We start from the raw sequence: 15,717 nt of genomic DNA, 5'->3' as shown, positions 1-15,717 counted from the left end.
GGAAACAGGGGTCACCGGTGCCTTAGCCCTCCTCAGGTCCACCACCAGCTCCTTAGTCTTTTTCACATTAAGCTGCAGATGATTCTGCTCGCACCATGTGACAAAGTTTCCCACCGTAGCCCTGTACTCAGCCTCATCTCCATTGCTGATGCATCCAACTATGGCAACTACAATGTGTTTAAAACTGGGGGGGGGGGGGCTTTCAAGCACCTTTCAGAAATGCTTATTGGATGAATTACTTGTAAGTTTCAACTTGAATGTTTACCTTATCAACACAAACGCGGTTTGCTTTTGTCTTCCTGCTGACTGAGAAGAGACTGACTCGTTTCTGATTTTTCTCACTATCTGATACACCTGGTGTCGAAGGATGAAGGTTTCGTTAAATCGGGAGATTAGTGTTGGCATGTGGGGTAGAGAAATCTGTGATGCGCAAGTCCAATTAATTTGATCTGTGCATATCCAGCCTCACCCTTCCCCACTGCTCAAAGTTGATTGGTGTGAAGATGCAAATTACGGTGCCTTGGAGAGCTGGTGATTTATCGATGCTGCTGCCAGTCAAACTAGCAAGCTTAGGTTAAATGGCAAAGTCATTGTACATTTTGAACGCCCTTTACATTATTGATCGCATATTGTAACGAGGTTTAAGTTATGCTGCAAGTGCTATAATAATCGTATTTTTGATAGCCACAGAGGAGATCCACGACTTCGACAACAGCAAAAACAATATGGACTGTCAAGAATGTTTACAATTAATGCCTTGTTTTCCTTTCCACTCATAATATAAATGGATGGGTGGCTTTTGATTAACTAAAAGCTTGTTAAGACGTTTAAAAGATTGTATTTTAAAAAAGAACAAAAAGTTTCCTCGGGACATTAAGATTTATTAAACCATCTTGCATTCCTGTGTATAACGATGACATTTATGCAATTGTCACTAACAAATAAACCATGGGCACACCAAGAAACAGCGCTGAAGAGGAAATACAATTCCAGAAAAAAAGTTTGGGTAGATAGCAGCTTTGAGCGGGTTTCGTATGGGGCTGTACTACCAAGAAAGATGCAACATTAGCTTTGTTGACACGTGGACCTTCCTGCGGTGCGCCTTAAAGGAGAAGCACTCCTAGTCTGATGGCAGCTGCGGCAAAATGAGTCAATATTTACTTTATATTAAGATACGAAGTCGTCCACGATAATTTGCACTGTTTGCAAATTATGCGGGGTAGTTCCCGGGATAGTTTCCCGGACAGTTGCAGAATGCCACGCAGGCAGACCGTAATCGCAGCAACTCTGTGGAAGGAGGAGAAGCGGGGTGAGTAGCTGCTGCGACATTCCACAAACGCGGAATGACCCCCGGTCAGAAACCAAGGCAATCAGTCGGTCAGTAAAATGACGAAAATAAGGAAATTGTTCCGAGGCAGCGGCAGGATCCTAGGTCTGATTTTTGCGGCTTCGATTATCTGGCTGATCTTTGACATGGCAGCGCTGAGGTTTTCCTTCACCGAGATCAACAGTAAACTTTCCAAGGAGGAATTCCTGCGCTTGGAGCGTCTCAGGTCGAAGGTGCTGCAGGACGAGGGGTTGCACAAAATGTTCCGGAGAAGGCCGGGTGGTGGGCTGGTTGGAGGGGAGAGGGTCACCAGGGCTCTCCGTGGAAACCCCGCCGCCCCGAGCCGGCAGCCGGGCGGTGCGGTGGGTTTTGTGCGGAATAACGAGGATTTGCGCGCCCGTGCGGCCGCCAAACAGGCCCCAGACAGCCAGCTGCCTTTGGCCGCAGCCGGAACGGTCTGGAAGGAGCCGGACCCTCAGCCCACGGGACCCCGCAGCGACCACCCCCCACTTGCGGACCGAGCCGCCGGCGCCCGGACAACTGTCGCGCATCCCGGACCGGCGGACGCGGCTTCTTCGCCCACCTTCCTGCCGGGCCCGGGGCAACGATTATCTGCGGTCCAAGCGCTTCAGCCTGGTCAGCCGGCGAGCCGGGACGCAGCAGACGTCGGGGTGATAGTTGTGACAGAGCTGGACCGGGAAGGACAGGTGAACCGCAGCGGACCGGGCAGGGCAGGCGCGGCCGAGGCAAAGGCTGGCACAAACCGCTCGGGAGTGTCAGTGGCTGCAGATGGACTGGGTTACTGGGTGCCCCTGCCAGGCGGAGACCAGTGGACAGCAGTGAATGCACCGGTCCGGGCGGCCGGCGCTGTGCAGATGAAGGATATGGTGAACCAATCACACAATGAAGCTAAGAATGGACTAAAGGGTGGATTTACCAATAATACGGAAAATAAAATTACTGTCGGTGGTAAAGCATGGGATGGGGCCCCAGGTGACCCTGTCAACAATATGGATCGTAAGATTCCCGTCCACAGTAAGATTTGGAAGGGGTCGCCAGGTGAACCTGTCAATATTACTGACTCAAAGAATGTTGGATTAAAGCAAAACATGATTAAGTATACACCTTTAACCAATGTGGTAGACAAAACGCCAATTAATCACGTTGAAAGTAAAAACATGCCACTTGTTACCGAGAAAAGGGATTCTTCGGTTAAGATTGTGGAAAAAGTAAACGTTAAAATCAATGAAACGAACGATCACCGGCTAGGAGGCAATGTTTTAAAAGGACCAGTTGCTAATTTGGAATCTGCCGTAGCAGTACACAAGGTTTTATCGATTGACAGGACTATATCGCCACGTAACCCTGGGGCTGCCGGTCAGTTTGGGCACCCTGCGGTTGTGCCGAAGGAAGAAGAAGAAAGGGCAAAGGAGAAATGGAATGAGGGGCATTTTAACGTCCATCTCAGTAATATGATCCCACTGGACAGGAGTATCCCAGATACAAGGCCAAAAGGGTGAGATTACCAAAGCAAAAAAAAAAGATTGTGCAGTCATTATTTTGTGTATATGATTTTCTAAATGTAATCTTGTGTTGGATGGCAATTTACCATTTTCTGATAATAGGTCAGATATTCTGGGTCAATGACGTTTCATTGCAGCTAGAAAAAATAAACAGGGCATAAGGAAAGAGAACAAAAAGAATGGTGTGGATTAGGATAGCAGACAGGAAACACAACTTTCCCCAATTCTAACAGGTCTACAAACACAAGAATAAAGGACTTAGAAGAATGTGAGTAGACTTCTCAGTCCCTCAAACTTACCCAACCATTCAATATAACTTCTAACAACATCACTTGCCCCATCACTGAAATGTTCCCACAACCAATGAACTCGCTTTCAAGGACTCTTCATCTCATCTTCTCGTTAGTTATTGCTGTTTATTCATATTTGCATTGCAGTTTGTTGTCTTCAGCCCTTTGGTTCAAGGGCCTCATGGTTGAGGGGTAATAACTGTTCTTGAACCTTGTGGTGTGGGGGTTGAGGTTTCTGTACTTCCTTCCTGACGGTAGCAGGGTGAAGAGAATTTGGCCTTGGATGGTGAGGGCCTTCATGATGGATGCTGCTTTCCTGCAACAGTACTCCTTACTACCGTGCTGAATGTTGGAGTGGGCTCTCGCTGCTATGAACTGGGCTGTATCCAGGACCTTTTGTAGGTCTTTCCATTCAAGACATTTGGTACGAAGCTGTGATATAACCAGTCAGTATACTCTTCACCCTGCCTCTATAGAAGTTTGTCAAAGTTTTAGATGACATGCTGAATCTGCACAGACTGCTAGGAAAGTAGAGGTGTTGTCATGACTTCTTTGGATTAGCGTTTAAGTGCTGAATTCTCTGAAATGATAATACCAAGGAATTTAAAATTGCTGGCCCTCTCCACCTCTGATCCCCCGATGAGGATTGGCTCGTGGATCTCTGGTTTCCTCTTCTTGTAGTCAGTAATCTGGCTGACATTGAGTAAAGGGTTGTTGTTGTGGCACCACTCAGCCAGATTTACCTGCACTGCACTTCCTTTTTAACTGTTAGATTTCATTTTGTGTTGCTGTTGTTGTATCTTGTTCTATGTCAATGCTTTGTGTAATGATCCAATCTGTATGAACAGTATGCAAGACAAGTTTTTCACTGTATCTCAGTAAACCAATTCCAATGCTTTAAGATTATTCTGGAATAGATGAGGATTTGACACGTTCAGACATGATATTAGTATGGAAGTTTAGTACTGGAAATTGATCAACTTTTTTCCCTCTCTCTCTCTGTCTCCATTGTTACTTTGTGAACTGGATTTGCTCTCTCTTTTCTGCTGCTTAACCCACTGAGTATTTCCAGTATCCCTTCTTTTGCTTTTGGATTTAATCGTTATATCCTTGGGCATGTGTTTGTTACAGGTGTTCCGACCAATTGGTTCACAACAGCCTTCCAACAACCAGCATTATCTTGTGCTTCGTCGATGAAGTGTGGTCTACACTTTTAAGGTCTGTTCATAGCATCTTCAATAGATCACCTGCTCATCTCATTAAGGAAGTTATTCTTGTAGATGACTTTAGCACTAGAGGTAAGAAAGTAGTGGTTTTATCAATATCGCTAAATCATATATTTCTGATAAGCTCTTGATTATTATTCTTTGTAAATGGAAGTGAAATATAAAAATGTATTTAATCTTACAAATTAAATGAAGAGTCTTTTTATTTATAATTATTTGTTCTGCCTTTAAGTTATAAACACTTATTTTATCACTTTTTCCAAAATGACTTGGATTCTTTCTACCTTCTGTCTAACCATGATACAACCAAAATGATATTTACAAAGTATGCTGCTTGAGTTAACTGTACCTTCAGACTCGTTATGTTCAATTTGCCTCCAAATTTGATCTTCAAACTCTCACCTGGTTTTCCATATTAGCAACATCGTATTTTGCTAAAACTATAATTGGGTGGTTTGACTATGTCTTCGCTATGAAGTCAAACTGAGAAAACCTCAAGGGATTTCCTAGCAAATGTCAGTAGTTATAAATGTAAGGAGCTCATTGACTTTGTCACTAAAATTGAGACCATCAGGTTACTTATAAATGCAGGTTCCTATTTTTCAGTTCCTGAACCTAACATGACAAGCGTCTCCCTTGTCCCACCCTAGTACTTGTATAAACACCACCCCCCTTTTCTCAATTCCTCTGTCTCCACCGCATCTTCTCTCAGGATGAGGCTTTTCATTCTGGAACAAAGGGGATGACGTCCTTTTTCAAAGAAAGGGGTTTTCCTTCCACCATCAACACTGCCTCAATTGCATCTCTTCCATTTCATGTGCATCTGCTCTTTCCCCATCCTCCTGCCATCCTACCAAGGATAGGGTTCCTCTTGTCCTCACCTACCACCCCACCAGTTTCCGTGTGCAGCACATAACTCTCTGAAATTTCTACCACCTCCAACAGGATCCCACCACCAAGCACATCTTTCCCTCCCACTTTATGCTTTCTGCAGGGATCACTCCCTATGCGACTCCCTTGTCCATTTATCCCTTCCCGCTGATCTCCCTCCCGGCACTTATCCTTGCAAGCGGAACAAGTGCTACACTTGCCTCTACACTCTTCCCTCACTACCATTCCGGGCCCTAAACAGTCCTTCCACGTGAGGCGACACTTCACCTGTGAGTCTGTTGGTTTCATTTACTGTGTTCGGTGCTCCCGGTGTGACCTTCCTGTATATTGGTGAGACCCGACATTGATTGGGAGACCGTTTCGCCAAGCATCTACGCTCTGTCCACCAGAACAAGTGGGATCTGCCAGTGGCCACCCATTTTAATTCCACTTCCCATTCCCATTCCAATATGTCCATCCATGGCCTCCTCCACTGTCGTAATGAGGCCATACTTAGGTTGAAGGAACAGGACCTTGTATTCCGTCTGGGTAGCCTCCAACCTGATGGTATGAACATCGATTTCTCAAACTTCCTGTAATGTCCCCCCCCCCCCACACCCCCCTCCATTTCCCATCCTCTTTTCCTTCTCTTACCTCATCTTACCAATCAACTTCCCAGCTCTTTACTTCATCCCTCCCCCCCACCCCCACAGGTTTCATCCATCAACTGGTGGTTCTCTCTCCCCTCTCCCTCCTCCAGGAGTAAATCTACTCCCTAGCTTTTTTTCTCCAGTTCTGCTGAAGGGTTTCGGCCTGAAATATCGATTGTACTTTTTTCCATTGATGCTGCCTAGCCTGCCGAGTTCCTCCAGCATTTTGTGTGTGTTGCTCAGATTTCCAGCATCTGCAGATTGTTTTTTGTTTGACAAACATCTGGAGTTTCTTTCCTTCCATATTTCTTTTGTCTCTCCTATTTCCTTTTAAACTTTCCAGAGTTAGATTTTCTAGCATGCCACCAATATAATTATATGGAATAAAATTCTCCAGCACTTATTTGCATTTTATCGTCACTCTGGTGGCAGGTAAGAAAAAATATGCTATAGAAGAGTAATCATAATACGTGAGAACTTTGCAGTGAAGTATATTCCAAAGTTGCAAAGTAGATTACGGTTAATGGTTAGGATGCACCATTGTCAAATAAATTTGTTTATTAAGTAGAAAGACTAATTTTGATACTGATTTTGACTGTAAGTGGGATTGATTTTAAAATGTAGAATCTGCTTCAGGAAAAATACTCATAACTAATAAATATTGTAAGTCCATTTAGAACTGAGTTTGAACTACAAGTTATGGCACAAACTAATTAAAGGACTAAGGTCAAGTAATGCATAAAGCAAAATAGTGACTATGCTTTATATACAACCCACTATCAAATCAGGTTATACTTTAGATTCAATTGAGACTTTTTCCATGTCTCATTCACAAAATATGCAAAACAAAAATAAAACATTTAAGTTCCAGGCATATGTAAGCCTGTTCCTTAAGCTCAGTCTCTTTGACCATGGCACCTACCAATCATTGTTCATGGCCAGCAGAAATCACTGGATCATAATACAAACAATAGCAGTAGTTGGTTATTATTTTCCTTTTTAGGGCTATTCAGATTAGTTCATTTGGCTCTTGCTAAACAAGGTACCATGAAAACAAATATCTGCTATGCTATGTATTCTTGTAAATTTTACAAGTAGAGTGCCTTAATCTATGCACTGACTTTTCAAAGTGACACGATGCAAGACTACCCTTCTAAATCCATTAAGATCCTGGTCTTTTAATTTTGTGAATGATAACATAATTGATTTTGTATTGAGGAAAACTCTTTTGGAAATACTTGATTCTTTTGTCAAAGCCAAAAACTTAAGCCCGTTTTAAGTAAAATAATATTTCTTCCTTATTCTTGAAGGATTAGCAGAAAAGGAATAGCTTTAGAAACTGTAAAGTCATCTTCAGGGAAAATATTTTTTTATTTGACTTCCAAGGGATAAAACTACAAGCTGCTCAGTGAAATCGTGCATATTTCAAAATACCCGTGGAGGGAAAGAAATTAAGTTCTTTTTTCATTGTTGAACTTTATTTGAAGATGTGTGCTCTCATGTAGATTCTGGCTCTTTAATTTTGTCTAGCCTTTTGGAGCTGTCATTAGAAAGTTCTGTGACCTCTACTGAAAGCTTCTTATTTTTGGTCCAAAACAAAAATTGAGTCTACAGACTGAAAATGCATTGAACAAAATGTCAGTTCAATCCATGTGAAAAGCTAGTCCCGGTCTTAAAAAGACTGTTTCTTAAAAAGAAGAGATAGTTTGGCAGCTATCTCTCTTGTGGGGAAACTGCGTGACAAATGTCACAATTCATTCTTAATAGTCTTAAGTTCTTTTACTAAAACTTAGGCTTGCAGTTCAGTATTTCTGAATGTAATTTTATTCCAAAGTTCTGTAGTTGTTGGTTAAAACATGGATGAAATGATATAGCCCAGAAGGAAGTCATTTGGTTCTGCCTAATATAGCAGCACTGGCTCATTTGTGCAACTAACCAATCAGCAACATTTTCCTTCTCATTTCCAAAGACTTGTAAATGTTTTCACATCTGAGTATTGGTCAAATGTTCTTTTGAGTGCAACTAAATCCCTTCTATCGTCCTTTCCAGATCAAACTCACTGTTTAAACATCTTTTTTTATGCCTTATCTGTTTCTTTTGCCATTCACCTTAAATCAGAGGACATGACTCCTTATCTTTTTGGAAACGGCTTCTACATCTTTTTGCTTAAACTTTCCATGCTTTTGAACGCTTCCATCAAATCCATTCACCTTTTTTTGGGATTCAGTAATATATCCTGAGCTCTACTAGTATCTGCTTGGAACAGAAATGGTTCATCCTCATTAACATTCTGAAAAATCTCGCTGCACTCTTACACCCTTTTCTGATGTTCAAACTGAAGCCATTTTCCTTCCTAATTGCTTGCTGTCCCTGCTCCTCCTAAACCAAGATTTCTCTACACACCATCATTGACTCTGTTCACACCTTTAAAACATACTGTTTTCTTTCATGGCAAGGAACATTGCTGATATTTGCCAAATTTAACCTTTTTGTGACATCTTCATAGCTTGCATCTCCAGGAAATGATTGACGACAACCCCACCCCACTCCTCACCCCACAATCTATCTCTTGCAACGTGTCTCTCATTAGTTAACAACTGATTCTTTCCATGCAAGTTATTGGACTGAATGGTGCTGGTGGTGGTATGCAGTTATAAAGGAAACCACTGAACTGTGAAGGGAATTCATTGTTGGATGTGCCAATGTATGCAAAGTTGACCCAATTACTTCTGAGAGGAAATCAATTTAATGAATAAACTCTACTTTTTCCCCTATTATATAGAATACCTGAAAGAGAATTTAGACATGTATATGTCACGGTTCCCAAAAGTTCATGTTATTCACCTACAGGAGCGTCATGGTTTAATTCGAGCCAGACTTGTGGGAGCAGCAAATGCAACAGGTATGATGCAATTTTTCCGTTAGCTGGTATAGACAAACCAATTATCTCCCCTCTATCTTTCCAGTCCAGATAATGGGTCTCAGGTTGAAACATTGACTGTCCATTGCCTGACCCACTGGAGTCATCCAATGTCTTCGTATGTTGCTGCAGATTTCCCGTCGTTACAGTCTTGTTTCCCTCACTGGTATTTAATGTGATGGGTTCAATTCATTGTGGCAAACGTTTCTGAGAAATGCTGGCAGTTTTGCACATAACAATTGATATGTTCCCATAAAAGTGCCAGGAAGTTAAGGATTTTTGCATGCAGACACAAGGGGCACAGGAGTCACTTAACTTAGTGATAATTCCTCAATGCTCTAGAGGTTTATTCCATGGACTTGATCATGAGACAATTAAGACAAGATTCCTAGAAAATCGTATAGAGAATGTGTTTGAACAACCTGAATCAGGCATTACTTTGTAAAAAGTCATGTGAATGGGCACGCTGAAAGGCATAATCATTTCTTATATAGTGGAATCTTTTTAAAGTTTTAGACTATTACTGAATGTTTCTGAATATTAGGAGGATGTCAACAGGATAGGACAGGAGGTCTGCGGCCTTTTTTTTTCATGAGCAGGAAATGTTTTAAACCCCTCCCAGCAATGTACAGCCGAACACTGTCAGTGAACCTGCTGTTGCATTGCATGAGGATTGTGCTCCCCTGTGAACAGAATCTAGCGTCAGAGCATCGCATAAACTAAGTATAGACATTGTTCAAAGTTCAGCTGCACGCAGGTGGCTCCCTAATGATGACAAATAATTAATACCTTTTTTAAATGTACAACTTTATTCATCCTAATTTGCTAATTAAGTTCCATCATGATGTGGAAGTGCCAAGTATGGCATAGGCCTAGTTTTAAGCATAAATTTCCAGATTACAGTTTCATCAGCCTTGCATTGAAGTAAGGGAACATTTTTTAAAATAAAGATCACAAACATGAGAAAATCTGCAGATGTATGTTGCATTGTAAAGATTTTCTTGAAACATGTAAAGTAGATTTATTTTTAAAACATATAACAATGTACACTAGAATTAAATTTTCTTTATAATACACTGTAAATATAAAAACAAAATCCTAATGATAGTAAAGCCAGCCAATACAGTGATCGAAACCCTTTGTATCATGATGATATCTGTTGTTAATGGAACTGCTCATATACATTTACAATTTCTGCAGTTTTCTTTTTCTTTATGAAATTATATCAGCTGACAAGCAGCATCTTTCAATAAAAGCACTTTGCATAACTGATGGCGTATGGTCATGGGGTTTTAGTTGTCCCTTGAGGTGAAGTGACAGTGGTTGAACGATTTCAGCTCTGTACAATTGTCTCATCATAGTCCAAAATCATGCACTTTAGTTACATGTTAAACTATTTCTTCCCTTTGCATTTTCAGGAGATGTTCTAACATTTTTGGATTCCCATGTTGAATGTAACGTTGGTTGGCTGGAGCCACTTTTGGAAAGGATCCACTTAAAGCGAACAAAAGTAGCCTGCCCTGTCATAGAAGTTATCAGTGATGAGGATATGAGGTACAATCACATAATCCTGGTTAGTTGACTTTCGGAGAATGCCTAAGGAAATAAACAGAGTTACAGTCTTTAATTTTGACTTCACTAAATGTAAACCACTGAATCTAGCCAATCAGTTGCCAAAACTTTCACAAAATTATCAGCTGCAACTTGGGATAGATGTCCAACTGGGACATCCAAAATTATACCTGTAAATCATGTAATTTCATTTCTAAATTACATTCAGTATGTGCTTTAAAGTACTTGCATTCTTGATCCTTGTCAATAGCTTTATGCAATGTCAGTTTTACAATTTGCTAAACTAAAGATGGGGCGGCCAGTGGTGTAGTGGTATCAGCACTGGACTTCGAGGTGGGTGGCCCGGCTGGGTCCCAACATGCAGCAGCATCTGCACGGAAGAAAGGCCTGGCTCTGTATCTTGTCATGAAAACCCTATAGACAACTACATTATCGATGGCACTCAACAACAAACTAAACAAGGCTACATAGAGCATAGCACAGGACGGGACTTTCAGCCCATGATGTTGTACCAACCTATATAGGCCTACTACATGGTCAGCTTAACTCTTCCCTCCTGGTCCTTGTCAATAGCCCATAACCCTCCATATTTCTTACATCCATGTGCCTATTCTAAGTATCTTATTAAATGTCCCTATTGTATCAGTCTCTACCACTACTCCAGGCAGCGCGTTCCAGGTAAGTGTAAAACACTTACCTCTGACATCTTCCCTAAATTTATGTGTGCCTTGCGTAATCTTAAGCACTATTACTTAGTCGCCTATCATACTCTGTTGCTCCAAAGAGAAAACCCTAGCTCTTCCCTCTTAAGACATGTTCTCTATTTTCAGCAGCATTCCAAAAAATCTCATCAGCACCCTTTCAAAAGCTTCCACATTTTCCCTTTCATGAGGCTACCGGAACTGAACACAATACTCCAAGTGTGGTCTAACCAGAGTTTTAAGGATAAACACAAGTGGTTCCGCAGATGCTGGCGATCCAGAGTTTTGTTTAGCCAGAGAATGTTGAAACTGTGGGGATTCTTTGCCACAGGCGGTTGTGGAGGCCACGTCTTTATGTATATTTAAAGCAGAAGTCGATAGATTCTTGATTGGTCATGTCGTGAAGGGATACAGGGAGAAGACAGGAGATTTGGGCTGAGAGGAAAGTTGGATCAGCCGTGATGAAATGGTGGAGCAGACTCGATTTGCCAAATGGCTTAATTCTGCACCTGTATGTTATGGTTTTAAGGAGCTGCAAAGTCACCTTGCAGCTGTTCTGGTAGTTTTAAAGGTGCTCTTATTTGTAGTTTTTTGCTTGAGATTAATTGGTACTTATTTTCTCAGAGTATTTGTAAGAGTTTTCAAGACAAAAACTAACGGACATGATATTAGGTTAAGTGAGAGGTTTTTGAGGTTAAGATGACTGAGTTCAGAGTTCCAACTTATTGTCAGTGTCCTGAAATTTTCTGACTTCTGTGTAGTCATTGAAATAGTTCAATCAACTTTTTTACGACTAATATCTCCTTATCCAGCTTGTTTGAATTGCTTAGCTTGTTCCAAACATTTCATCCTCTAGACAATCAAGGATTTACTCTGATCATTCCCAATACTTATCTAGATATTGTCCCTAATCACCATTACCACCAATCAGGTACCAAATGGACGACAATGACATCAGCTCTTCTTCTGCATCACCCCACTACCTCCCACCACCACTACCCAAGCTCTACCATTGTCACTGGAATAATTGCTGATTCCTTCAGCTGAACTCTGGAATCACTGAATCCATCTCCTTTCTTGCCATTCTTGATCCCAAGTCAATCTTCTAGTCTTGTATTCCTTCCATGATAATAGCAGCATGTGTCGACTTTTATACTAACAACCATTTCTCTTTCCTCAACTATTGGGTTTTGAAACTCCCAATCATTTTTTTTTTGTCTCATCTAACCTCATCTTTTCCACTGATCTCCCAGTAAACCTTTCATTTTCTACATTCCATGAACTCAAAACTCTTTGACTCCTATCACGTCCTACATCATTTACTCTCATTTACTCATCCCCATTATATTTTATATGGATTTCTTATAACTTTGGACCATTATGTTGCATTTAAATGTCTTTGGGAATATTTTTCAAGACAAAGCAATATCAATGCTTCTTGCTTGCTTACTTTAATTTTCTGTTACTCCTTTGGAACTGCTTGTGCACAAGGTGTGGTACAGTTTGAGCATCCCTCATCCAATAATCCAAAAACCTTCAATCTGATCTTTTTTGGTTGCTGACATTATGCCACATATGGAAAATTCCACTAAAAATAAAAATACAGTGTACTGTAACCTTTTAATCAAAGCATGGCATTGTAGGTGGAGACTGAAAGCCTTTTGTTGTTCCACAACTGATTCAGGTATTCGCCTAATACAAAATATAGAAAACCTACAGCACAATACAGGCCCTTCAGCCCACAAAGTTGTGCCAAACATGTCCTTACCTTAGTAATTACCCAGGGTTACCCATAGCCCTCTATTTTTCTAAGCTCCATGTACCTATCCAAAAGTCTCTTAAAAGACCTCATCATATCTGCCTCCACCACCATTGCTGGCAGCCCATTCCACGCACTCACCACTCTCTGCGTTTTTAAAAAAAAAACTTACCCCTGACACCTCCTCTGTACCTACTCCCAAGACCTTAAACCTGTGTCCTCTTGTCTCAGCCATTTCAGCCCTGGGAAAAAGCTTCTGACTATCCACATGATCAATGCCTCTCATCATCTTAAACATCTCTATCAAGTCACCTTTCATCCGCCGTCACTCCAAGGAGAAAAGGCCATGTTCACTCAATCTATTCTCATAAGGCAAGCTCCCCAATCCAGGCAACATCCTTGTAAATCTCTTCTGCACCCTTTCTATGGCTTCCTGTAGTGTGGCAACCAGAATCGAGCACAGTACTCCAAGTGGGGTCTGAGCAGGGTCATATATAGCTGTAACATTACCTGTTGGCTCCTAATTTCAATTCCACGATTGATGAAGGTCATACACTGTATGCCTTCTTAACCACAGAGTCAACCTGCGCAGCTGCTTTGAGCGTCCTATGGACTTGGACCCCAAGATCCCTCTGATCCTCCACACTGCCAAGAGTCTTACCATTAATACTATATTCTGCCATCATATTTGACCTACCAAAATGAACCACTTCACACTTATTTGGGTTGAACTCCCATCTGCCATGTCTCAGCCCAGTTTTGCATCCTATCAATGCCCCGCTGTAACCTCTGACAGCCCTCCACACTATCCCCAACACCTCCAACCTTTGTGTTATCAGCAAACGTACTAATCCTTCCACTTCCTCATCCAGGTCATTTATAAATATCACGAAGAGTAGAGGTCCCAGAACAGATCCCTGAGGGACACCACTGGTCACTGACCTCCATGTAGAATATGACCTGTCTACAACCACTCTTTGCCTTCTGTGGGCAAGCCAGTTCTGGATCCACAAAGCAACGTCCCCTTAGATCCCATGCCTCCTTACTTTCTCAATAAGCCTTGCATGGGGTACCTTATCAAATGTCTTGCTGAAATCCATATCTACTGAAATACATATCTACATCTACTGCTCTTCCTTTATCAGTGTGTTTAGTCTCATCCTCAAAAAATTCAATCAGGCTCCCTGATCATATTATGCCTCTCCAAATGTTCACAAATCCTACCTCTCAGGATCTTCTCCATCAACTTACCAACCACTGAAGTAAGACTCACTGGTCTATAATTCCCTAGGCTATCTCTACTCCCTTTTTTGAATAAGGGAACAACATTCACAACCCTCCAATCCTCCGGAACCTCTACCGCTCTCATTGATGATACAAAGATCATCGCCAGAGGCTCAGCAATCTCCTCCCTCTCTCCAGAGTAGCCTGGGGTACATTTCATCCAGTCCCAGCGACTTATCCAACTTGATGCTTTCCAAAAGCTCCAGCACGTCCTCTTTCTTAATATCCACATGCTCAAGCTTTTCAGTCCGCTGCAAGTCATCACTACAATCACCAAGATCCTTTTCCATAGTGAATACTGAAGTAAAGTATTCATTAAGTACCTCTGCTATTTCCTCTGGTTCCATACACACTTTCCCACTGTCACACTTGATAGGTCCTATTCTTTCACGTCTTATCCAATTGCTCTTCACATACTTGTAGAATGCCTTGGGGTTTTCTTTAAATCTGCCCGCCAAGGCCTTCTCATGGCCCCTTCTGGCTCTCTTTCTTAAGCTCCTTCTTGTTAGCCTGATAATCTTGTAGATCTCTAACATTACCTAGCTCTTTGAACCTTCTGTAAGCTTTTCTTTTCTTCTTGACTAGATTTATTACAGCCTTTGTACTCCATGGTTCCTGTACCCTACCATAACTTCCCTGTCTCATTGGTACGTACCTATGCAGAACTCCACACAAATATCCCCTGAACATTTGCCACATTTGTTCTGTACCTTTCCCTGAGAACATCTGTTCCCAATTTAAGCTTCCAAGTTCCTGCCTGATAGCCTCATAATTCCCCTTACTCCAATTAAACACTTTTCCAACTTGTCTGTTCCTATCTCTCTCCAATGCTATTGTAAAGGAGATAGAATTGTGATCACTATCTCCAAAATGCTCTCCCACTGAGAGATCTGACACCTGACCAGGTTCATTTCCCAATACCAAATCTAGTACAGTCTCTCCTCTTGTAGGCTTATCTACATACTGTGTCAAGAAACCTTCCTGAACACACCTAACAAACTCTACCCCATCTAAACCCCTCGTTCTAGGGAGATGCCAATCGATATTTGGGAAATTAAAATCTCCCACCATGACAACTCTTAATATTACACCTTTCCAGGATCTGTTTCCCTATCTGCTCCTCGATATCCCTGTTACTATAGGGCGGCCTATTAAAAAACACCCAGTAAAGTTATTGACCCCTTCCTGTTCCTAACCTCCACCCACAGAGACTCTGTAGACGATCCCTCCATGATGTCCACCTTTTCTGCAGCTGTGACACTATCTCTGATCAACAGTGCCACACCCCCACCTCTTTTGCCTCCCTCCCTGTCCTTTCTGAAACATCTAAAATCTGGCACTTGAAGTAACCATTCCTGTCCCTGAGCCATCCAAGTCTCCGTAATGGCCACCACATTATAGCTCCAGCTCCTGGTCCACGCTCTATGCTCATCCGCTTTGTTCACAACACTCCTTGCATTAAAATAGACACATCTCAAGCCTTTGGTCTGAGTGCGTCCCTTCTCTATTACTTGTCTATCCTCCCTCTCACACTGTCTCCGAGCTTTCTCTATCTGTGAACCAACAGCCTCTTCCCCAGTCTCTTCAGTTCGGTT

General features: G+C 41.9%; 1 protein-coding gene across 2 annotated transcripts in view; it reads left to right on the top strand.

The window, feature by feature from the left end:
* Positions 1-924: 924 nt before the first annotated feature.
* The window catches only part of LOC132392533 (polypeptide N-acetylgalactosaminyltransferase 5), a 29,488-nt gene continuing 14,695 nt past the window's right edge, over positions 925-15,717 (top strand). For both annotated transcript variants that reach the window (XM_059966525.1, XM_059966524.1), the window contains exons 1-4: positions 925-2,843; positions 4,272-4,438; positions 8,669-8,788; positions 10,225-10,360. In XM_059966525.1, the coding sequence (XP_059822508.1) occupies positions 1,387-2,843; positions 4,272-4,438; positions 8,669-8,788; positions 10,225-10,360 (1,880 nt within the window). In that variant the 5' untranslated portion in view covers positions 925-1,386. The remainder of the gene's footprint in view (positions 2,844-4,271; positions 4,439-8,668; positions 8,789-10,224; positions 10,361-15,717) is intronic.

This window comes from Hypanus sabinus, chromosome 4 (genome assembly GCF_030144855.1).
Source record: "Hypanus sabinus isolate sHypSab1 chromosome 4, sHypSab1.hap1, whole genome shotgun sequence".
Lineage (NCBI taxonomy): Eukaryota > Metazoa > Chordata > Chondrichthyes > Myliobatiformes > Dasyatidae > Hypanus > Hypanus sabinus.
The sequence above is the reverse complement of the archived record's forward strand: the minus strand, read 5'-3'. Positions and strand labels throughout refer to the sequence as shown.